Here is a 23,651-nt window from a genome sequence, read left to right on the forward strand (position 1 = left end):
TATACAGTAATATAAAAGCAAAATACCGCAGATGCTGGAAATCTGAAATAAAAACAGAAAGTGTTGGAAATACTCAGCAGGTCTGGCAGTATCTGTGGAGATAAACAGAGTTAACGGGCTGAATTTTATGCCATCCCAGCGGGTCAGATGGTGGTATGAGGGCAGCGTAAAATACCCGCGCCGCTCCCACCTCTGGTCGACTTTACAGCGGTCGGGTGGAGGGGGGGGGGATCGACCCACCCGCCCGAGGCCAATCAAGGCCCTTAAGTGGCCACTTACGGGCCCTCGCCCGCCTCCATGGGTATTTTATCTGTGGCAAGCGGGTGTGCTGGGGACGTGAAAGGCAGCCCACTGATAGCCGGCCCTTCCACGCCCTGGTGGGGGTGCCATGGCAGTCAGGCACAGGGTGCCCAATTGAGGTCCGCCCCTGCCTCCCAACCCACCCCGGGACCCAAGACGCCCCCCCACTCCCCCCAAACAACCACTCCAGCCTCACCAGGAAAGGTCTAATCTCCCTGGTGAGGCATGCCCAACTTACCTTCACTCATGGATCCATCTGGTCGACTGCACTGCAGTCCCAGAAGTGGCCACTGCTCCCGATGGCACTGCTGGGACTATGAGCTGCCGGTCCGCTGATTGGCCGGCAGCTCACTGAGGCGGACCTCCTCCCTCAAGCGGGTGTAAGTCCCGCCTCGGGACATTTAAAACCCGGGGACCCGTAAAATATGGGTTGGATCCCCGGGCTAGGCGGAAGCTGGTTCGCAGCCGACTTTTACATCGGTGGCGAATTTCCCCGTCCACCTAAGATAAAATCCAGCCCAACGTTTCAGATCTGTGACCTTTCATCAGAACCATTTATGCAGTGCTTGAACATAAACATCCCAAGGCGCTCTACTGATGCATAATCAGATATGCATCCGAGATTTATACAGCTGTGACTCCATCTTGGATTATATATTTTATGCAAAGGTACTACCCTGCAAAACGAGATTATTATTTCTCAGAAAAATCTTTTAGTCTTGTCAATCAGTTCCTTTGTAACACAATGTTGTAAAACAGCTCCTAAGACATGATTTGGAACCTCATGGAGAATTGACAGTAGTTACTGAAAAACATGAGAATTTTTCAGAATAGATACCAGCCATAAGGTACAACAGGTCTATTTCTTTTTGATATATCAGCCCCATCTGTCCATTATTTCATCATATCCCTCAAACACTCCTCTCTCCAATAACATACTTTGTTGTATTTTGAATTCCTGTTAACTTTCTGCTAAAGGGTTTTGTATGGTAATTTATTCCACAAATCTATTATCTTGCTGTGCATTGGCTCAGCGGGCTTACCCAGTCAGTAACTGAATCACACAGCATAGCCCAGATCCCTTGTCACACCACCTTAACTATACTATCACCTGCACTTGCTAAAATCCAAAAATTGCAACAAGAGAAACCATTATGTTTTTTAAAGTACACGTAGTTTATACTGAGTTCAAAAAGCAGAAAAGAACATATACCTGAGGTTAAGTTACAAGGATGTAAATGAATTGAGGGTTTTGGATGATGTTCATAAACTACTCAAGTTTTACATTTGTAATTTGTGATATCATCTCAACACCACTGTTCCCCAACCCCCCACCCCAGCCTACAATCAATTACAGCCTTGTATTTTACTCCCAGGGACCTATTAGGCTGCCCCATTCCTCAGCTTCACACACTGATGGTCTTGAACACATGTGGAATTGTTAAGTCAAAAGCCTCTATTTGTTCAGTTGGCCATTAAACAGTCAACATGCACCAGCATTAAGTCTGAAGGATGAGCTGTCCTTCAATGTTCCTCTTTCCCTTGAGGAGCAGAGAGCAGACTTTCGTTTGACACAGCTGAGATTGGAAAATAATTATGGCGAAAGGGAAGGGAAGACCATGTATATCTTGGATAGGAAATCTTTTCCTCCAATTTTATGGGACAAACTGCCATAATAATATTTTTCTTCAAAAATCTACTTTTAAAAATTACATCGGAATTTTAAAATACATACTTTTCTTGCCAGCCATGGCTCAGCTGGTAGCACTTTCACCTCTGAGCCACAAGGTTGTGGGTTTAAGTCCCACTCCAGAGACGTGAGCACAAAAATCTAGTGCAGCACTGAAGGAAAGCTGCACTGTTGGAGGTGCTGCTTTTCGGATAAGATGTTAAACCGAAGCTCTGTTTGCTTCTGAGGTGGACATAAAAGATCCCCAACACTATTTCAAAGAACAGCAGGGAAGTCAGCCATGGTGTCCTGGCCTATATATATATACCTTAATCAACCATCAAGAAGATCACCCCCCCCTCAAATCTAAATCGGGGGACATAATCACTGACCAACGCAAACAGATGGACCGCTGGGTTGAGCACTACCTAGAACTGTACTCCAGGGAGAATGCTGTCACTGAGACTGCCCTCAATGCAGCCCAGCCTCTACCAGTCATGGATGAGCTGGACATACAGCCAACCAAATCGGAACTCAGTGATGCCATTGATTCCCTAGCCAGCGGAAAAGCCCCTGGGAAGGACAGCATTACCCCTGAAATAATCAAGAGTGCCAAGCCTGCTATACTCTCAGCACTACATGAACTGCTATGCCTGTGCTGGGACGAGGGAGCAGTACCCCAGGACATGCGCGATGCCAACATCATCACCCTCTATAAAAACAAAGGTGACCGCGGTGACTGCAACAACTACCGTGGAATCTCCCTGCTCAGCATAGTGGGGAAAGTCTTTGCTCGAGTCGCTCTGAACAGGCTTCAGAAGCTGGCCGAGCGCGTCTACCCTGAGGCACAGTGTGGCTTTCGTGCAGAGAGATCGACTATTGACATGCTGTTCTCCCTTCGTCAGATACAGGAGAAATGCCGTGAACAACAGATGCCCCTCTACATTGCTTTCATTGATCTCACCAAAGCCTTTGACCTCGTCAGCAGACGTGGTCTCTTCAGACTACTAGAAAAGATCGGATGTCCACCAAAGCTACTAAGTATCATCACCTCATTCCATGACAATATGAAAGGCACAATTCAACATGGTGGCTCCTCATCAGACCCCTTTCCTATCCTGAGTGGTGTGAAACAGGGCTGTGTTCTCGCACCCACACTTTTTGGGATTTTCTTCTCCCTGCTGCTTTCACATGCGTTCAAATCCTCTGAAGAAGGAATTTTCCTCCACACAAGATCAGGGGGCAGGTTGTTCAACCTTGCCCATCTAAGAGCGAAGTCCAAAGTACGGAAAGTCCTCATCAGAGAACTCCTCTTTGCTGACGATGCTGCTTTAACATCTCACACTGAAGAATGCCTGCAGAGTCTCATCGACAGGTTTGCGTCTGCCTGCAATGAATTTGGCCTAACCATCAGCCTCAAGAAAACGAACATCATGGGGCAGGATGTCAGAAATGCTCCATCCATCAATATTGGCGACCACGCTCTGGAAGTGGTTCAAGAGTTCACCTACCTAGGCTCAACTATCACCAGTAACCTGTCTCTAGATGCAGAAATCAACAAGCGCATGGGTAAGGCTTCCACTGCTATGTCCAGACTGGCCAAGAGAGTGTGGGAAAATGGCGCACTGACACGGAACACAAAAGTCCGAGTGTATCAGGCCTGTGTCCTCAGTACCTTGCTCTACGGCAGCGAGGCCTGGACAACGTATGCCAGCCAAGAGCGACGTCTCAATTCATTCCATCTTCGCTGCCTTCGGAGAATACTTGGCATCAGGTGGCAGGACTATACCTCCAACACAGAAGTCCTTGAAGCGGCCAACACCCCCAGCTTATACACACTACTGAGTCAGCGGCGCTTGAGATGGCTTGGCCATGTGAGCCGCATGGAAGATGGCAGGATCCCCAAAGACACATTGTACAGCGAGCTCGCCACTGGTATCAGACCCACCGGCCGTCCATGTCTCCGTTATAAAGACGTCTGCAAACGTGACATGAAATCGTGTGACATTGATCACAAGTCGTGGGAGTCAGTTGCCAGCATTCGCCAGAGCTGGCGGGCAGCCATAAAGACAGGGCTAAATTGTGGCGAGTCGAAGAGACTTAGTAGTTGGCAGGAAAAAAGACAGAGGCGCAAGGGGAGAGCCAACTGTGCAACAGCCCCAACAAACAAATTTCTCTGCAGCACCTGTGGAAGAGCCTGTCACTCCAGAATTGGCCTTTATAGCCACTCCAGGCGCTGCTTCACAAACCACTGACCACCTCCAGGCGCGTATCCATTGTCTCTCGAGATAAGGAGGCCCAAAAGAAAGAAAAGAAAATCAATATCACACAAAAAACAGCTTATCTAGTCATTATCACATTGCTGTGCACAAATGGCTGCTGTGTTTCTCACATCATAACAGTGACTACACTTCAAAAGTACTTCATTAGTTGCAAAACACTTTGGGACATCCTGAAATTGTGAAAAGCACCATATAAATGTAAGTTTTTTGTTATTTGATGCTTAATTATAGTAGTGATAATGTCTTTTATAACAGTGACACACTGGAAACGCATCCATGTATAGTAATCCTTTTCAATTTCATTATGAAGGAATTTAAAGTTATCTATGGTTCATTTTCTGCTAGTCAAACAACAGGGTATGCGTGACAAAACCTGCCTTGTGTTGACTTCAAAGCAAGAATCTTATCATAACCTAGGTACGGGGAAGCTAAAAAAGTAAAGACAGAACCAATTTTCATACAGGCACGCAAAACCTTGGCTGTTCATTGCAGTCATGCAGCCAAATGTGCAAGGCTTCAATTTATGAGCGAGTTAGGAGTGGGCACAGTTTCTGTGGAATAAAAGATGGAAACAAAAGATTTGCTTGTCCCCACTTTAAAGGTGGTAGACATTCCTTGTAAACATTGAATCACGGGAGGCCCCTGTAACTCGATGCCGAACAGATGATAATGGCAGCAAGGTTCAGAGAGAATGCTTGCTTGCTGCTAACCTCATCTTCTCCAGGTCTGGGCTAGAGGGGACTGGAGGAATTTACATTTAAATAGCTTGCAGCGGAAGATAAAAGCACACACTATAAACAAACCCCTTGCTCCAGCATTTTCTTGCAAAAGGGCAACACCTTTCTCTTCCCTTTTGAAGTTAACCCTTAAAGTAAATCCTCAAACTTTCAAGAAACTTTTCTGATTCTGTCAATGAGTGAGTCCCTTAGTTGTTTCAAACATTCAAAGTCTTGAAATATTAATACCGAAATGATGACTTTCCTCTTCCTTTGCTATGAACTGTTCCATTGGTTGATGTAATCAATTCAAGTGATAATGTGAGAAACCTGCAGTAATTCAATCCATGATATCATCAATGGAATAACCCGTTAAAAGCAAAGGGAGCAACATGTTTCTATCAAATTATTCTGCCACCTGCATAAGTGAGAAAATATGAATAATTAAATATAAGGGACTCCTTTTACATCTTGACTTACATAACACATTTGTTATAGGATGTAACCTAGTGGAAAATCATTAGTGAACTTTGTCCTTATGACACAGACCCTGTACCCTTTTTTTTAAAACTTACTTTCTATATCATTCCAATTGCAGGGGTGGTGGAGAAAGGACTACATAGTTTGGCAAACTCAATGTCAGCTATCCAGGGGCAGGATATTTGCCTAATCTGATACAATTTTTAAAAAATCTCACCAGATTCTGAATAATATCCATGCTTTTATCCACCAATTTTAGTTTTGTATAGCAGCATGTGATCCTTTGTATTTAGTGATGTCTGTTTCACAGATTAGTTCCTCAACTAAAACCAAACCCTGCAGTTTTCATCCTTGTACCTAGCACAAACTATTAGAATTCCTTCTTTGTTCTTGTATTTTGAATCTTAGCTTTTTTAAATGAAAATTGTGATTAAATGTAATAAATAAGCCATGTCATTTCACTCACCCACCATATATATATATATATATATATATATATATTTTGGTAAAATGTCTTGTAAGGTACTTTACCCTGGTGACACTAACCATTGCAGATGAACCTCTTGCCATCTAGGCCCAAGCCATTGAGAGCTCTTGCTTTCCATGCAAGTCTAAGATCTTCACCTCTTGTTTATCTGTAGGTATTTGTTCTGGCTATGATGACAGTGGAGCTCTTTGGAATTATGGGACTCATGGGCATCAAACTGAGTGCAATTCCTGTAGTGATCTTGACTGCATCTGTTGGAATTGGAGTGGAATTCACTGTCCATGTAGCTTTGGTAAGTAGATCATCACAGTCTTGTATATGCCTAGCAACAAGAACAAAGGCATCCCATCGCAAGGCAATGTCTTTTGCCCACAGTCAGATCTTGATGCTGAACCCGTGTCTCTCTCTCTCTAGTTTCTTCCTATCTCTGCATTCCTGCTACTCCAGCCTCTTGTGCATCTTCCATTCCCCTCACCCCATCATTGGCAGCTGTGCCTTCTGCTATCAAGGCCCTAAAATCTGGAGTTCCTTCCCTAGATCTCTCACCACTTTCCACTTTCCTGTCCTCCTTAAAACCCTTTTTAAAACCTATCTCAATGACGATGCTTTTAGACATCCCTCCGAATATATTCTTCTTCAGCTCAGTGTCGATTTTTGTCTGATTCTACTTCTGTGAAGCTCCTTGGGACATTTTTCTACTTTTAAGGCACCAAATAAATGTGAGTTTGTGATACTGATAAATATGTAAATTTAGACCAGCATAATTTAGCTGCGGGATAGATTTAATATTGATGCCCATTGTAGATAAAACAATCTAAAAGTAAGGTGTTTTCCTTTTTGCAGTGAAAGAAATAAACATCTGGGATATTTAGCAGATTCATTTGGGTTAATGATAAATCCTGTTAATTTAATTTTTAAACATAATGGTGTGTTTAAGTGCATTTCTTCATGTTTGTACAATTTGGCCATTGATATCAATATGTAATATTTATTACACTATAGGGATTCCTGACTGCCATTGGGAATAAGAATTTGCGTTCCGCTGTGGCATTGGAACACATGTTTGCACCAGTAATAGACGGGGCAATCTCCACACTACTCGGGGTCCTGATGTTGGCTGGTTCTGAGTTTGACTTCATCATTAGGTAGGTTTTGAACTGGGTCCCAGTACGGACAAACTTTTCTGTAAGATTTCTCTTTTCCATTATCTACTATAAATAAGCCAAATGGATGAATTATTTTAGAAGATTTTTTCAATTCCATTTTTAAAGTTGCGTATCCCCTGCTCCTTATCTTGTTAAATGCCATTCCCCAACCAAGAGGGTAAACAAATGGAGGCAATTTCAAATAACTCTCCAACCGAGCGGGTGTTCAAATGGGGGCAATTTTAAACTAACTCACCTGGTGGAAAGCCGCAGGATTGGGTGAAATGCGGGATTTAAACCCATCCCATTGACTTTGATGGGTTGTAAAATCGGGCAGGGTGTAAAACCAGTGACACACCCAATTCCATCAGTAAACGTAAGAGTCATTCCATCAGTTTCCTATAGCCCAGAATGACTCTTATCAAGCATCTGTCAATGCAGCTTTCAACCATCCGTTAGAAAATAGAAAGTTATGGGGTATGTTGATTTTCTCTTAGAGCTTCAGCTTCATTGTGTCTCTGTGCAAAATACATGGGCTCCATTCAGTCTCTCACTTTTACTGATGAATTTCAGTATGGGGACTGACCATGTGGGAACTTGGAGATAAATCTTTTACACATTTACCAATGTAGTAGGGTGATGAGAAATCACACATTCTTCCGCTCTTCAACCATCAACATGCAAAATTCCTATCACGTGCATATCGACTGGCTCAACAGTAGTCGCATGTTCAAACTTCAGCGTAAGTCAGGTTGACACTCGGGGCTGTTAATGGCATTCTTGTTACACTGGACAAACATTAGAAAGGTTGTACTCCTGTAACTCTGGGGGGATATTAATGCTGTTGTGTTCCTGTAACATTCGAACAAAGTTAGAACTGTTGTACCCGTGTAACTGTGGGGGCATGTTAGAGGTATCATCCCCCAGTAATTTTAATACATCAGAAAGTGGGAATATAATCCAATCTAATGACTGCGGAAGCCAAATACAGAGTTGTTAGCCACTTGCCACCCTGGGGGCAGTACAACTCCTTCCTGCACAAGGGATACTGCTTCTTATACTGTTCCAGCTTGTGTGTGTCAATATTGGCTTGTGTTTTCACTGAATGCAATATGTCGCCAGCGTGAGGATGGATTAAGAGGTTGGATAAGTACACCAAGTTAGAACAAGAATTTTTGGGGGGTAAAAGAAAAACGTCGTGTGTGCGTTAGCTTTCTCCCCTCATCTGAAAAATATTGCTGTGTTCCCCTGTCAGAAAGTGTCTAGCCTTTAAATGCCACTTCCTCTTGCCCTGTGCCCCTCCTCCCTCAACCTGTTGGTATACCTGAAAATGACAACCCACCATTTGGGAGATTAGTGAGATTAGTCAGTGAGATTTACTGTGGACTTTAAAAAAAACTAAATTCGCCTGCAGAGTTGAAAACATAATGTTATAAATCAGTGATTCGTGTTCCTTCAATTCCCGCCCACTGCTCCAAACCAAAAGGGAGACAAGGAGAGGATGAGGTTGAGGCAAGTGCTTCCCTACAGTGAAGGAAAGTAACCCTGGAATATGGTCAGGGGGCACACGAAGGAGCCCTTTCCCCTGCATTGCCAATAATAGAGAAATGCAGTGATATTTACAGAGGCTTGGGAGTAGGCCACCTACAGGCACTCTCATCTGAGGAATGGTCTGTCAGATTGGGGATGTTTTAACGGAATGATGTGATCACTGATATGTTCCTCATCCTCAAAGAGATAGAGAATCAAACTAACACAGCACCTCAAACTATTACAATGCCTAATTAGCATTTCAAGATTAAATATTATTTGAATATCACTAATAAACTGTATTCTTTTAATCATGCAAAACATATAGCAAAATGTCTGCAGTAGAGTTGCTGAGGTGCTGAAGCTGCCTCCAGTGTCAATAGGGGATTTAATGCCCATATGTGATAGTGATTTAAGTCTTTTTCATCACTCCCTGTAAGGGTGATACTCAGCTGTCATTCCTGTTCATTTGATTGATGTAACCTATGACACTGAGTAGATATCCAGTCCATAAGTGCTCCCAGAGCAGAAGTTAGACTGGAAAATGCTGCCTTCCGGAGGGGGCTGGGACTAATGTTCTGAATCTCAAATCCATTGCTTTGAGCAAGATGGAACTGGTGTGATTTTGAATGCTCTAGAAAATTAAAAATCTAATTATGAAGGAATTTTAAGCTAATTTTTATTTTCTCCCTGTCCCTTCTATATGTGCTTCCCTTCTTCCTTGAACCACACACCCAGATAAAGAGAGGAGGCAGGCATGCTGACAGTACTACTTTATAGTCATTTGCCAGATAAACCTCAGTGGGTACATGACTCAGAGGGGCCAAAATTCCTTGGGGCATTGCTGTAAGTCTGGCAGAACTCACTAGAAAACAATGGACACCCAGAGTTTCTGACTTGTCTTCTAAGGAACAGAACCTTCACCGTCTCCTAAAGGGCAGATGTTATCTGGGGCCAGAGACTGGATTGTGCAGGGATTCCCTATACTGGGAATTTCTGTTCTACTGGCTCAGTTGGGACCCAGCATATCTCTGGAGGCCAGTACACAGGGGAAGGGAGAGGACTGAAACCAGATGAATTTTATCACTCTTGACGTCTAGTCTCAAGCTTTAACGCCATCCGGCTGTCACTGATATCCACTTTAGAGGTTGAAACTATTCCAGTTGCCTTGCCAAAGAGAAATGCCAATTAAGATTTTAGGATATAAAGCAATAGCAAAAACAAAATAAAGATAATTTGATTGTCATTTCTTCCTGCATCCAGTTTTTAATATGCGGCTTCAGTCAGTCACAGCATGTTTGGTGAAAGAAAGACATGGATTTACACAGCACCTTTCACGACCTCAGGACATTCCAAAGCCTTCACAGCCAATGAAGTACTTTTGAAATGTAGTCACTGTTGTAATGTAGAGAACACAGCAGCCAATTTGCACACAGCAAGCTTCCACAAACGCAATGAAATAATCTGTTTTTGGTGTTACTTGAGGGATAAATATTGGCCAGGACACTAGGGACATGAACCCATACTTTTTACTTGGAAGCAGGAGTCCTGCCACCAAGCAATGGCTGACATTATATGGATCCATATATTGCAACCAAAATAAAACACCAAAACAGGGGGTCCTGCAGTGTAATGAAGCCTGTTAGTTCAGTAAAAACATGTTTTATTCATGACAGTACAAGTAAATCAGCTGGCCAGTCACGAAATAAATGTTATAACCAAGTAAAATCCTCTCCTTGTGTTCGCTATTTCACAAAGGGGCAGAAGGAGATTGAAGTTCCTGATGTGGTTCAAATGTGTTATACTGTCATATATTTGGCATCATATTGGGAGAAAGAGGACAAAGACAGAATGAAAGCAGAATGCGAGTCAAACCACAAAGTGGCATTGGTAGAGGATTGGGACTAGGTTACCTGGCTATCCAGTTGATCAGACAGAACCCTTGTAGAGGTGGCAGAGGGGAAAGGATCTCAAAAGGGAAAAGTTCATTAAAAAACACAAAACAAAATATTTTCCACTCCATATCACTTAGAAATATGAGAAACAGAGAATCTATTTTGAAAGCCCAAACTGTTATTTTTCTTTAAAGTATTGAACTAAATGAACCACAAGGTAGACTTACAGTCAGGGAGGTCTTGTTTAGAGAGCCAGTCAGATAGCGTGGGTTAGTGTAAAGAAGTTGTTGTAAATATTTCTTCTCTGGTGCATACACCATAAACAGCTGAACAAACTCTGCATTTTTCAGCGAGGCTTCCTCAGAATGGAAAAGATTACAGAAAGCATAAACAACGAGATTCTGACATGCTGCCTACATGGAGGTCCTGTACAACAGGCCAACCGATGCATTTTCAGACTGTTGGCTTAAGTAAAATAAATAGAAGATGGTTACTTGTCTGATTGCAGTAACAAGAGGGCCCCTCTTGTTATAAAGGCCAAAAGAGGGTGGCAGTCAAGGCCTCATTTTTTTTCTTGGTGTGGGGTTAGGGAGAGATCAGCCCACATGGTTTTCCACTGTTGAACAGCAAAATTGAATTTTCTTAACCCCACAGCCACCAGGAAGGGGCAACTCACTGGATTGAATATTGTAGCAATGATCACTCTTGAGTCTCAGAGTCCTAGGGAGAGACTTTGCACCTTGTGATTCTCCACACAGTGATGTGATCTAAATCACAGGGGTGCGGGGGAGTGGGTAGGAGAACAGGCTGAAGTAAAGAATTTGCTTCCATCTGCTCTTAGTGTTGGTAGTGGACAAACACTGAAGCACTAATCATAATGAAACAAATAGCAATGTGGAAAATTCAGTCTAGTGAATTTTCTGGCAGTGAGTAAGGGATGCAGTAAAATGAGAGGGAGTTGTGTTTGGATCATAAAAAAGAGTGGCTGAATTTGGCTTTTCAGCAATATCACCAAGAATCCTCTGCTAAATGATTTACCAGCAGTTTTAAAAGCCAGGACCACAACTATTTTTTACAGGGTGAGAAGGAGATTGGCACAAAGAAGGGACATGTGGATCGGATTCATTCTGTTGTAACCAATGCTTTTCCTGAAATTAACTTTAGAAATTTGTCAACCCCTGTTAGCAAGCTTATAGTTGATGTACTAATGGTTTCAAAAGGATATTTATTATCTGCTGTTACCAGTGGCCTTTACTGACAAAATTCCTCATGAGATGCCAAGGCCCCTTTAACAAATAGTAATACAAGAGGTTTTGTTACCAACCCCTCCCCCTGCCCCAAACATATGTAAACATAACCAAGCCACAGTGGAAACTCATAAGCCAAAAAAAAAATTGTTTTCAATGAGGCGGGGAGACAGATCCTGAGGCTCCATCAGAGTTGCGTGCCATTCCTGTGAATTCCAAGCAATGCATATTGTTGCTTATCTTACTGTGCTGTTAAATAAACACTTGGCCTTCTTCTGCACACATGGGGCTCAAAGGCTTTAAAGCAGAAAAGGCAGAAAAGACTAGTAGGTTACTGCTGTTCCGCAGCTGTACTTGAATTTCCAGTTTGCAACAAGTCTTGTGGTTTAAAAATAAGTTAGGCTATTGCACATTTTAAATGATCAAATGTTTAAAATAAAGGTATATTGAGGATGGATCAATATTAAACCTAACAACAAAAAGGAAGAATGTAAAATCCGCCAAAGGTATTCCATTGGCTTCATCTATCTTTTGGATGAGATATTATATCAATGCCCTGTCTGCCCTCACTTCACAGGTAGATGGAAAAGATCCCAGGACACTTTTCGAAGAAAAGCAGGGAGGTTCTCTTGGCCAATATTTATCCCTCAACCAGAATCACTAACATCAGATTATCTGATCATTAACTCATTGATGTTTGTGGGACTTTAATGAGCGCAAATTAGATGCTATGTTTCCTTATATTACAACAGTTCTTTGGGACGGCCTGAGGTTTTAAAAGGCGCTATATAAATGCAAGTTAATTCCTTTTTAAATAGGCAATCTTGCCCTTGGCAAGTTCAAAGCTCATTACAAATTTTCTTTTTGTGTGGGTTCTGAACACGTAATGTGTAGCACTATACAAACAATGCTTCAGTGCATTTCCAAAGGATTTATCTAAACTCGCAAGGTAATGTTCCAGCTCCAACAACAACAACAACTTGCATTTATATAGTGCCTTTAACATAGGAAAATATCACAGCATTATCAAAGCAAATTTGATACCAAGTCATGTAAGGAGATATTAGGGCAGTTTACCAAAAGCTTAGTCAAAGAGGTAGGTCTTATGGAGCATTTTAAAAGGAGGAAAAAGAGGGAGAGAGGCGAGATGTTTAGGGAGGAAATTCCAGAGTTTTAGGGCCTTGGCAGCTGGAGGCACGGCCACCAATGGTGGAGCAATTAAAACCGGGGATGCCCAAGTGACCAGAATTGGAAGAGCACAGATACCTCGAAGAGTTGTAAGGCTGGAGGAGACGGAAGGGATCGGGAGGGTTGTGAAGTCGAGAAGAGATTTGAAAACAAAGATGAACATTTTAAAGTCAGGGAATTGCTTAACTAGGAGCCATGGTATGGCACCAAGCACAAGGGTGATGAGTGAACAGAGTTTGGTGTGAGTTAGGACACGGGCAGTAAAGTTTTAGATAACCTCAAGTTTACGGAGGGTAGAAGGTGGGAGGACAACCAGGAGTGCATTGGAATAGTCAAGTTTACAGGTAACAAAGGTATGGATGAGGTTTTCAGCAGCAGATGAGCTGAGGCAGAGGCGGAGCTGGACAATGTTAGGGAAATGGAAATAGGCAGTTTTTGTGATGGCGCAAATAAGTGATCGGAAGCTCATCTCAGGGTCAAATATGATACCAAGCTCCTTCCTGCATTATTTAAGAGGATCCGAAATGAGGATCTCTGTAAAGGAGTAGTAGTGAATCCTGGGTTCTTTGCATGAGGAGAGGGATATTATGAAAAGGAAGGGACTGGAGTTTTCTTGAGCATAGAACTGAGTCTCTCTCCCTCTGTCACACATGCGCATGTATTCACACAGTGCAGGAAGTACCAAGACTGTAATGATAGATGAGCCTGCCACTGGGAATAGGGCTAAGCCTTCTGCTGAGGAATTTCACTTGAAATTGAGCCAAATGTCTTAATCCTTCTAAGTACAGTGAGAAGTTTCTGTGGAGGCCCTTTACTCTGTAATTAATGCCTTCAGACCAGCAGGTCTGAAATGGGAAATTGGCCATAATTATTCACAACGTTTACCAATTTACTTACACAGCAGGAGATGTAGCTCATAGCTGACCTTGGAATATGCCATCTAATTTCACAATGCACCGATATAAGATGTGGGATGGCAGACCATTCAAAGGGAGAGGGGTGAATGTTTGGGGTGGGTTCGGGGAGTGAGGGGGAAGAGTTCAGAGGTGCTAACAGCCTCATGTATCTATAATCATATTTTCACATCCCAAGGATCTGGTCTGCAACTTGGTCAGAGTTGAACAACGTGATTCCTCTCCCATGTTCCCATGACCCAGCGGACACCAAGCAGATTCACACCAACAGTTTAGCTGCCTCTGCTGTTTCCCCACTTTCCCTTGCCCACTCACCAGACATAACCCTGAAGGCAGCAGTACAGGTAGATAAGGTGATTAGGAAGGCATACGGGATACTTGCCTTTATTAGCCGAGGCATAGAATATAAGAGCAGGGAGGTTATGATGGAGCTGTATAAAATGCTAGTTAGGTCACAGCTGGAGTACTGTGTACAGTTCTGATCACCACACTATAGGAAGGATGTGATTGCAATGGAGAGGACGCAGAGGAGATTCACCAGGATGTTGCCTGGGCTGGAGCATTTCAGTTATGAAGACAGACTGGATAGGCTGGGGTTGTTTTCCTTGGAGCGGAAAAGGCTGATGGGGGGCCTGATTGAGGTGTACAAAATTGTGAGGGGCATTGATAGGATAGATAGGAAGAAACTTTTTCCCTTAGCGGAGGGGTAAGTAACTAGGGGGCATAGATTTAAGGTAAGGGGCAGAAGGTTTAGAGGGGAATTGAGAAGAAATTTTTTCGCCCAGAGGGTAGTTGGAATCTGGAACACACTGCCTGAAGAGGTGGTAAAGGCAGGAACACTCATGACATTCAAGAAATATTTAGATGAGCACTTGAAACGCCATAACATACAAGGCTACGGGTCAAGTGCAGGGAAACGGGATTAGTTAGGACGGGGGTGCTTGATGGTCGGCGCAGGCGCATTGGGCCGAAGGGCCTGTTTCTGTGCTGTAAAACTCTGACTCTATGACTCTAACCCCCAGTCTATCTGCCACTCTTGCCTTGGAATTCCATCTCTTTCGTTTTCCTTTCTTTGATCACCACCCAACTTCTCTTACTGGTTCTCATAGTGGCCGATATGGTAAGTAGTTGCCGTCGTCTGGCGCTAATTCCTTCCCTTTCAAAATGGCAATGATTAACACCTCTCCACTCTTCCCGCTTCTAAAAACCCATTCCCGACCTCGCTGTTCAGTATTTTTGCCATTGTGGATGGTAGTCTGGCTGACTTGAATTACCAGGTTTGTGCCTGACGTAGATGAGCATAAAATATAATTAAAATAATAAAATTAAAGCAAAATGAGAGTGTTCTAACAATACAAAATCCTGTTCTCCATTTGCAGGTATTTTTTTGCTGTTTTGACCATATTAACAGTTTTGGGTATCCTTAATGGTCTGGTTCTACTTCCTGTTTTGCTGTCAGTCATTGGACCCCCAGCTGAGGTAAGCATTGCAAAATCTGGATTTATTGAATTTTAGATATATTGACAGAATGAGCCATCCTTGAAACTAGTGCATGAATATAATTTAGCGCATCATTAATTGGACAAGTGATTTGTTGCAGCAAGCGCTATCTTGGTTTAGCCCTAGCAGTTCAGATTCATTGATTGGCTTACTCCCAATGCCCTACCCAGACCCCACCATTTTGGATTTTTACCTTGCTCCTGGACAGGCAGCTGATCTACCCGCCTAATGAAGGCAGGGTCCTTTGTTAAGTATCTACATATGAGTCTGATGATGTCATTGGGCCCTGACTACAAATTTAACTTCAGCCTGATCCAAGAGGTTGCTGTGGCTTTCCTGCAAGGTGAAGGCCTGTCAGAATAGAATTGGTCATAGAAGAGGCCATTCAAGATAAGTTTGATATTTTTCCTTGAGGGTGAGGAGGTGCAGGAGCGCTCTTCCTGGCTTCAAAAGGAAAATTTAGACCTCCGCTGCCCCAGATGCCCCCCCCCCACCCCTCCCTCCAACCACCCTCCTACCCCCAACCACATGCCCATTTCTCTTCCATGGAATGCATCCTGAACCCCTGTCCCCATATTTATCCAAATGCCAGCAGTGCTTGGCCGCCTGCTGGCAGTGACATATATTGACAAGACTCATAATACCAATACTACAAAGTCTAGGCTAAGTTTTTGGTGGTCAGTATTTGTCTTTCTCTGTCTTGCCCCACACTACATAGAGGTTGTTCATGCAGCTTCCAGCACTGTACTACAGCAACTCCTCACTTTGCTGTTCTAAATAGCAGTGGATAGACAGAGAAGCAATTCGGATGGGTTCGGATTTGACGAGTACTCCAAACTAAACATGCTAGGCTCATTTTCCTCAGGGGTTTGGATGTTCTTCATTGGTTTCAGCCTTATCATAATCAGTAATACTGAGATTCATTTGGCTGGGTGCATTGAGAGTTAAATGCAGGAAGCTCATTTTCCTAATGATTGAGGCACACACTCACTGGATTACTATATGCTTGAAAAACCATCTCTCAATTAGGGATTGCCTAAAACCTCCTTTTGACAATTTATTGTCCCCTCACAATAACACTACCTAATATAACACACAACTCTCCTATAATACTGTCTGCTGGACACCAGCCCCTGGCTTGACATACATTCTTTGTGGCTCCTTCTCTAATAGAGAAATCATGTAAAATATGACATGCTCTGATGCCCCCTCACTTCTAATATATCCTAAGCCCTTCACTGCAGCAGTCTCTGGTATTGCACAGCTTCTGATATAATATGAATGGTTTATAGATGCTTCATTTGCAGCCACAAAATACTCTCCCTGTACAATACACTCTGTACAACACTCTGAGACATAGCTCACAGTACTCACCATAATGTTTTTATCATACTCTGATATGTACAAGACTTTGATAGAGCATGCATATATTAGTACCTCACTAATCGAGAAACTATACAAAATATTCTGCTTCTTCACTCACTGTAACACAAACCCTCAATATAGCACCTTACACCATTTGATATACCTTAACCAACCTGTCAACAGCTCCATTGCAAGACCAAACCCCAATACAACACATGTTTATAACACACAATTTGTACCTTTTCTCACATTCTAGATTGGCTTCTCTGTGCCACTTTTAACATCCAGTACCTTATCCAAGAGTCCCATGCTATTGACTCTATTCAAAGTTAGGCTGAGCATTTTTCAAACTGCACGTACAAATTATTTTTCAAAGCATGTTTGCATTTGATTAACAAGATTTAGGCTCTTTTGCATTGAAAACTGAGTTTTTTGTAACAAGAGCTTCACCCAATAAAGGTAATTATTTTATTTTATTTATTTAGAGATACAGCACTGAAACAGGCCCTTTGGCCCACCGAGTCTGTGCCGACCATCAACCACCCATTTTATACTAATCCTACATTAATCCCATATTCCCTACCACATTCCCACCTACCTACACTAGGGGCAATTTACAGTAATTAATATAATTGGAAGCAGGCCCTTTTTATACATGAGTTACAAATTCATGTTTGTTGTGAATCTGCACCATAGGTGCAGCAAATGAGTAACTCTAGACTGAAATTTTAGTCTGGAGGTTCAGCACTCTCCCCTGAACCCCACAATTAGATTAAAGTCTTGTAATGCGTCCCGGGTATCCATTATTTTGTGTACAAACTATGTGAAACCTTTGATGACATCACTACTCTGTAATTATTTCTGAGTATCTATTATTCTGCATGTAACATAATGCCACAGCAATTATTTTGAATGTGCAATGACTGTTTGACCTGGGTAGAGGACTGTCGTTCCTCGAGTAAAGTGTGAACAGGGCTACTATGATCTTACCGACATAGAACTGAATGAAGAAGAGGGACCATAGCATTAGTGTGATATAGGTGCAATCCCCAATACTGCTCATTTCTCAATCTCAGCCTGGTCACTGTGCAGTCTTGTGCCCATACCACTCTCACAAAAGTCCATAGTAGAAGCCTTGGAGCAGGCTGCCTACACATTCTTTTAACTGCTCTTGATTTGTGGTGTTGGGGCTGAATTTCCTCAGATCTTCTCCCACTCTGCATCCATAAGGCAAAGGTTCAGTTGAAACCCAATATGCATGTGTGAATGGAGGTTTCTGCTAAGAAGCCTATGATACTTCATCACTCACACTGCCTCCACACCCCCATCCCCCACCTCCTCCATACCACCTCTCAGGATTCCGAGAGAAAACCAGAGACAAAAATAGCAGACGTGTATCTGAAAAATTGAGAGATCAGACGTGGAGTACAATCAAGGTTCCTGAGACATCTGTACCACTAATCCCTCTTAAAGCCACCAAGAATGCTTAACGCTTTATTTTTGTACATCAATTTTTTTTGACCTTTTGTCTCTAGGTTACTCCAGCAGATAGAGGCAGTCGATTGCCAACCCCTTCACCCGAGCCGATTCCGCCACCCATGAACCATCATGGCTTCTACGTCCGTTCATTTCCACGTCAGCAGAGTACATTTTCTGAGTCCTCCGATTCGGAGTATTACTCAGAGACCACAGTGTCTGGAGTAAGCGAGGAGGACCTGCCGCACTTCGACCAAAGTGCATATATCATCCCACCAATCCATTCACAGATACTGGTAGAGTCTGGAAACAACCCTAACTTCCCACGAGTCACGGTAAGTGCCTTCCTTTGTCATTCAAAACATTTTTGGCTTCCTATTTGCATTTTGATAGGAGTCAGAAAATAGTAGGTTTTGGAAGTGGGCTGCACTGCTGAATGTTACAACCAACTAATTGTATTGGCCAGAGCTTTTGGTAAGAGGCCACAAATAGAATTTAGGACCTTTTCCACAAGGAGAGAAGGAAACTAAAAAGTTGCTAGCCTCTAGGTGATACACATAAAACGCATGATATCAATGACATTGGTATATTGTTATATCCCATATTTATTGATCTACGTCTGTTGTCACTCAAGATGTTTGTTGATGAAAAATCCATTAATCACATTTTGGGAGAGAAGGAAAAGTGGCTGGGGTATTTCACCATGTCACCACCCCACCCTCCACCTCCTGCTGTGTCATTCATGGCACCTTCTGGAGCAACAGCCAAAGCGAACATTGCTGGTATCCAAAGATATCCACCTGCTTGACTACCTTACTCCTCTGCCCTAAAAAGGGTGAATAAGGGGTTACATTTCAAGTCTGTTCTTGTCGATCATGTGTATTTGTGAAGGTATATAATGTTGGCTAGAATTGTCCCATTGGTAGCTGGTGTGGGAAAATTCCACTTAAAATATCTAATCATGCGTTTTACTTTGATCTTTTTATTATTAGAAAATTGACATTCAGTCGGCAAGTTCTGTGTTCATAAGACTGCTTTGGAAAGGGCCTCAGTGTACCACCTTCCTTCAATGGGACTGGCTACTACTGCCAACACAGGCCTCAGTAATCCTAATAATAAGTTCTCGGTTTCAGAGGCCTGCATAACGTTTTAGACAACTGCATGCAATGCTATACCAGCAGCTCACCACCACCTCTCCAGGGCAATTAGGGATTGGCCTTGCCAGCGATGCCCACATTCCATGAACAAATAAAAAAAACGATGCAGTCATTTTTTAAATGTTAAAACTTGTTGGAAAAAAATGTAGACAATAATATTTTTTAATGTTCCCAACAGATTGTGAAGCCATACAAAGAACTTAAGGATTCCTCATACAGGAAGAATCACATAAACTCAAAAGGACAACCTCAGCCTACCGTGGATTCTGTTAGTTCTCAACTAGCCTGGCAAGAACCTAAAGACTTACAACAGGCAGCAGGAGAAGGGAGGCAACAGTTCTCTAACAATGGACTGCACATGAGTGCTGCTCAACCCATCCAGCCTGTCAATTCCTCTGGGAGTCAACACAGGTCTCGGAACAACAGGACTCACCATCCTAGGACTACACTTCCAGCATACTCTACCAGTGTGCCTGGACCAAGTAACTCTTTCACTACAGTAACTGCCACGGCATCAGTGACACTAGCTGTGCACCCACGTGTATCACAGACATTTAAAGGGTACATGCATGAAGGGTTCGAGGACAGTGAGTCAGACTGCTTTGAGGAACTGCACACACCCTCCTTGTATGTGAATCATGAAAAAAAGACAGACTCCAAAGTGGAGGTTTTTGAACTTCAGGATGTTGAATGTGAAGTAAGGAGCAGGGAAGCCCCAAGAAGGCATTAGGTGAGTTCTTCTACTTTTCATTGGAAGTCTCCAGAAAAACCACCCAAATAAAAACTCAGGGGCAGACTCAAAAAAAAATTCTCATTTTGACCTTAAATACAGTGTTGAATATAGGTCCTGACTATACTCTTTCTCCCCTAAAAATAAATTGTGGTTATTGGAGAATCAAATGGCAAACTTTTTTTTTTACTATTTTCCTGTTTCACATCCAGGCATTCACACCAGCAACCTTCATGTTGCTTTTCCCAATGCTTCAGAGTGGGGCTAGAGTCACACTATGGGAGGCAAGTTCCTTTGTACTAATGATGTTGATGCCCTTGCAGGATCTGTGTCTGGTGTCAGATTGTATGAACTTCCAATGTCTGTTGGTCTCACGCCACAAACTCCCTCCTGTGCTGCTATTGGAAGAAGTTGATTAACACTGTCACATTGGGTTGGAGTTTAAGGTGCTCTCGACGTCAGGTTCTGGGTGGGAGTGGGGGGTGGGGGGGGCCTGAAGATGTCCCTGGATGAGGCCCGCCATGGACCTCAACACCAGCAGGGTCTGGCCCTATACTGCTGGCGGCGGAGAGGTCTTGTGGCGCCCCTCCCCCCCACTGCTCAGCGACAGGACCACAATTTAAATATTTAATTAAATTAACATACCTGAATAATGACTCTCCCCTCACAGACTGATGTCCTGCCTCGATCTTCACCCCTGCGGCCGGCACTGTCACGCCTTCGGATCCCCATCCGGGGAAACGAGGCGCAACATCAGTGGGGAGGGGGGAGGAGGTATGTTTCTCAGTGCGGGAGCTGGTGGGGGGAACGGGGTCAAGTAAATGTCATGGGTGTCGGGGATGGTGAGAGGGTTATAGTTTAAAGTTTGTGCAGTTGCGGGGGAAGGGGAAGGTCAGGTGGTAAAGGGAAGTGTTTTGGGGGGAAGAGGACAAATAATTAAATTAATTGTTATGGGGGGCTGGGAAAGGGGCAAAAGAGATGTATTTATTTAATTTCATTTATGCTTTCTTTAAATATTTAAATTTGCCGGTAGGGCTAACAGCCCTTTAAATATGTCGTCAGCGCCTGCGCACAGACTGCTGGCACCATTGCCGGGGACGGACAGCCCGCCCCCTCCATGTGATCGGATTTGGGGGGTGTGAGGGGGGGGGGCAGCCCACTCAAGCTATTTAAATGAGCTGCCGTGCTTGGAATCGTGGTGGCTCTTTGGTGTGCAGCCCGCACGGGAGGGCCGCCACGCCACCAATTTTGGTGGCGGGCTTATAAAATTCAGCCCATTGTTTCTACCATGAGAAATAATGACATCTATGACCATTCCTTTCAAGCCACTGGTACTGGGCTCGGGGCTTAATTAGGCTAATGGTCAGTGCGTGAGCAGACTAGAATCCCAAGCTCAGGAGCTGTTGAGAGCATCTATCAAAACAGTCTTTGCTGTTACTTGGAAAAGCAGCAATTCCCCTTGGAACATCCTCCCAGTGTGAAATCTCCTGGTAAACCACACACCATGATGTTGTTCATGCCATGCAGTACCTTCTTCATGGTGTTACAGATGTGTTTGGACACCTCAAACCTATCCACTATCTGAAATTGTCTTCACTGCCTGTACATGCTCCCAAATCACTGATCCAAGAACATGGCCCACAAATGTACACTTCTAGCAGGGGTGGCTGCATTGCAATTAGGAGTGGGAACTCTAGCTCATACATTTCTCTCCAACCCAGTGGGAATGAGGTGCATTGTAATGCCCCTACTCCTGAGATCAGCTAGCTCAGCATTGACCTATTATCAAATCAGACACCTTCCTGGTCTGGATGGCTTAATAACTCAATGGGTAAATTTGCTGAGTTAACAAGGCAGCTTAAAAAAAGGAGAGCATTTCTTGATGTGCCCTTATAAATTTTATATACTGATTCAGATTTTACATTTGGGAGATTTATTTTGTTTTTGGTGAACTTATTTTTTTGCTGACAGCAGCCGTTAATGTGGCTGTGTTCTATCACTGCACCATGTTAAAAGCACTGTGTGGTATAATCATAATCTAACAAGATTCCTTTGCTGAGGGAAAGAAAAAAAATCACAGGAAAACTTGTAATAATTTTCAGCAACGTAACAGAATTTTTCGACAATTTTAAAATCATGCTTTTAATAAGTTATAAATATATTTTAATGATTATGGAATAACCCGGCTTTTGAGTCCTGATTCTAATATGGAGATTCTGTCAAAATTCAAGAGAAATAAGGACTGTAATATTGATTTTTCTCTTAATAGGACTAGAGTTAGTTTTTTAAAAAAACACATTACTTGTTTGGATATCTTAGCTTTCGTGATTTTAGACATGGTTAAGCTCTGATCAATATTGTTAGAGACAGTGCCGACTGCAACGTGAGTTAGTATGTACTTGGCTTTATGGAACTGATATTCTTAACATTCACCTTGTGATCGACAGGTCGCCTCAAATGAATGTGGCAGCCAAAGAATGCTTACGTTCCCCCCCACATCCCGATGTCCTCCGGCCAAGAAACGTGTAAAACTGCCTATGTACAGAAACCTCAAGACAGAGACAGGAAATTTATATTAAAATATTAAGTTGGTGTTTAAATATATTTTAATACTAAAAAAAACAAAACAAACCTATTTAATGATGTACTGTATACTTCTGTATTATATACTGTGTAAAGCACCAGAAAATTCAGAGGCAGAGTTCTAATGAATGGTAAGATGTGTAGTCTGTGTACTTTGAAGAGATTTTTTTGTAACTTTGGGTTCAGATAAATGATAATTGCTTGATTATTTTGCTGCTACTCTTTTAAAACTTAAAAGTTTATATAGATTAAATACCCCCATCCCCTGCCCACCCCACGTCAGGATTTTCTTTCTATGCAAGTACCTAGTCACCATGAAAGTGGTTTTGCCAGTTCAGACAAATTGCCTTGGTTACAGAAAGCAAGTTGCCTTTCTCACAGGCCTATATATGGGAATGCTTGGATACTATAATTTCATTAAAAATTCATTTAATGATCTAAAATAAATCCTGATCTAATTTTTTTTCTTAATTCAGACCATTTTTTTCAAACACAAGTTCAAGATCTTTTGATGACAGCTTACCTGTCATACTAAAAATGATTTTTTCACCCTTTCCTCTCCATCGGATGATGTCACGAGCGATCGAGCCGAGTGTGGCTGTAATTAAAGTGTAACTTAACCTGTGGATCAGGCTATTAAGAGCATGGGGCACAACATAAAATTAAAGTCAGCCATTGCGGTGAAGATTACAGAATGCAATTTCAAATAGGTGAGCAGCGATTTAGGTGATGTAGGTTGCTTATTATAACTAGCCTTCTGAAAGTTGATTTCTGGACTCACTTGATGGGTCAGTGAGTAGCTGAGTGCTGCAGACCAGAAAGGTCTCAGCCTCAACCCTGTGCTGAATTAGTTGGTGCCGGCCCAGGGCCATGGTGGGAGTGGTAGGATTAGTCTCAGCACGCTTGAATTGTGGAGGGGACAATATTAAGTTTTATTTTTCTCCCTCCTTCTCAGGGTGTTGACTCCTTGCTGAGGTATTGTTCTGT

The 23,651-nt window shown here is 42.8% G+C and overlaps 1 protein-coding gene across 2 annotated transcripts in view; it reads left to right on the forward strand.

Moving 5' to 3' along the window:
• ptch2 (patched 2) overlaps positions 1-23,446 on the forward strand; it is a 120,570-nt gene extending 97,124 nt beyond the window's left edge. For both annotated transcript variants that reach the window (XM_068036983.1, XM_068036984.1), the window contains exons 19-24: positions 6,089-6,226; positions 6,937-7,079; positions 15,233-15,332; positions 18,254-18,529; positions 19,530-20,081; positions 22,529-23,446. In XM_068036983.1, coding sequence (XP_067893084.1) covers positions 6,089-6,226; positions 6,937-7,079; positions 15,233-15,332; positions 18,254-18,529; positions 19,530-20,081 — 1,209 coding nt within the window. In that variant the 3' untranslated portion in view covers positions 22,529-23,446. The remainder of the gene's footprint in view (positions 1-6,088; positions 6,227-6,936; positions 7,080-15,232; positions 15,333-18,253; positions 18,530-19,529; positions 20,082-22,528) is intronic.
• Positions 23,447-23,651: the final 205 nt, after the last annotated feature.

This window comes from Heterodontus francisci, chromosome 8 (genome assembly GCF_036365525.1).
Source record: "Heterodontus francisci isolate sHetFra1 chromosome 8, sHetFra1.hap1, whole genome shotgun sequence".
NCBI lineage: Eukaryota > Metazoa > Chordata > Chondrichthyes > Heterodontiformes > Heterodontidae > Heterodontus > Heterodontus francisci.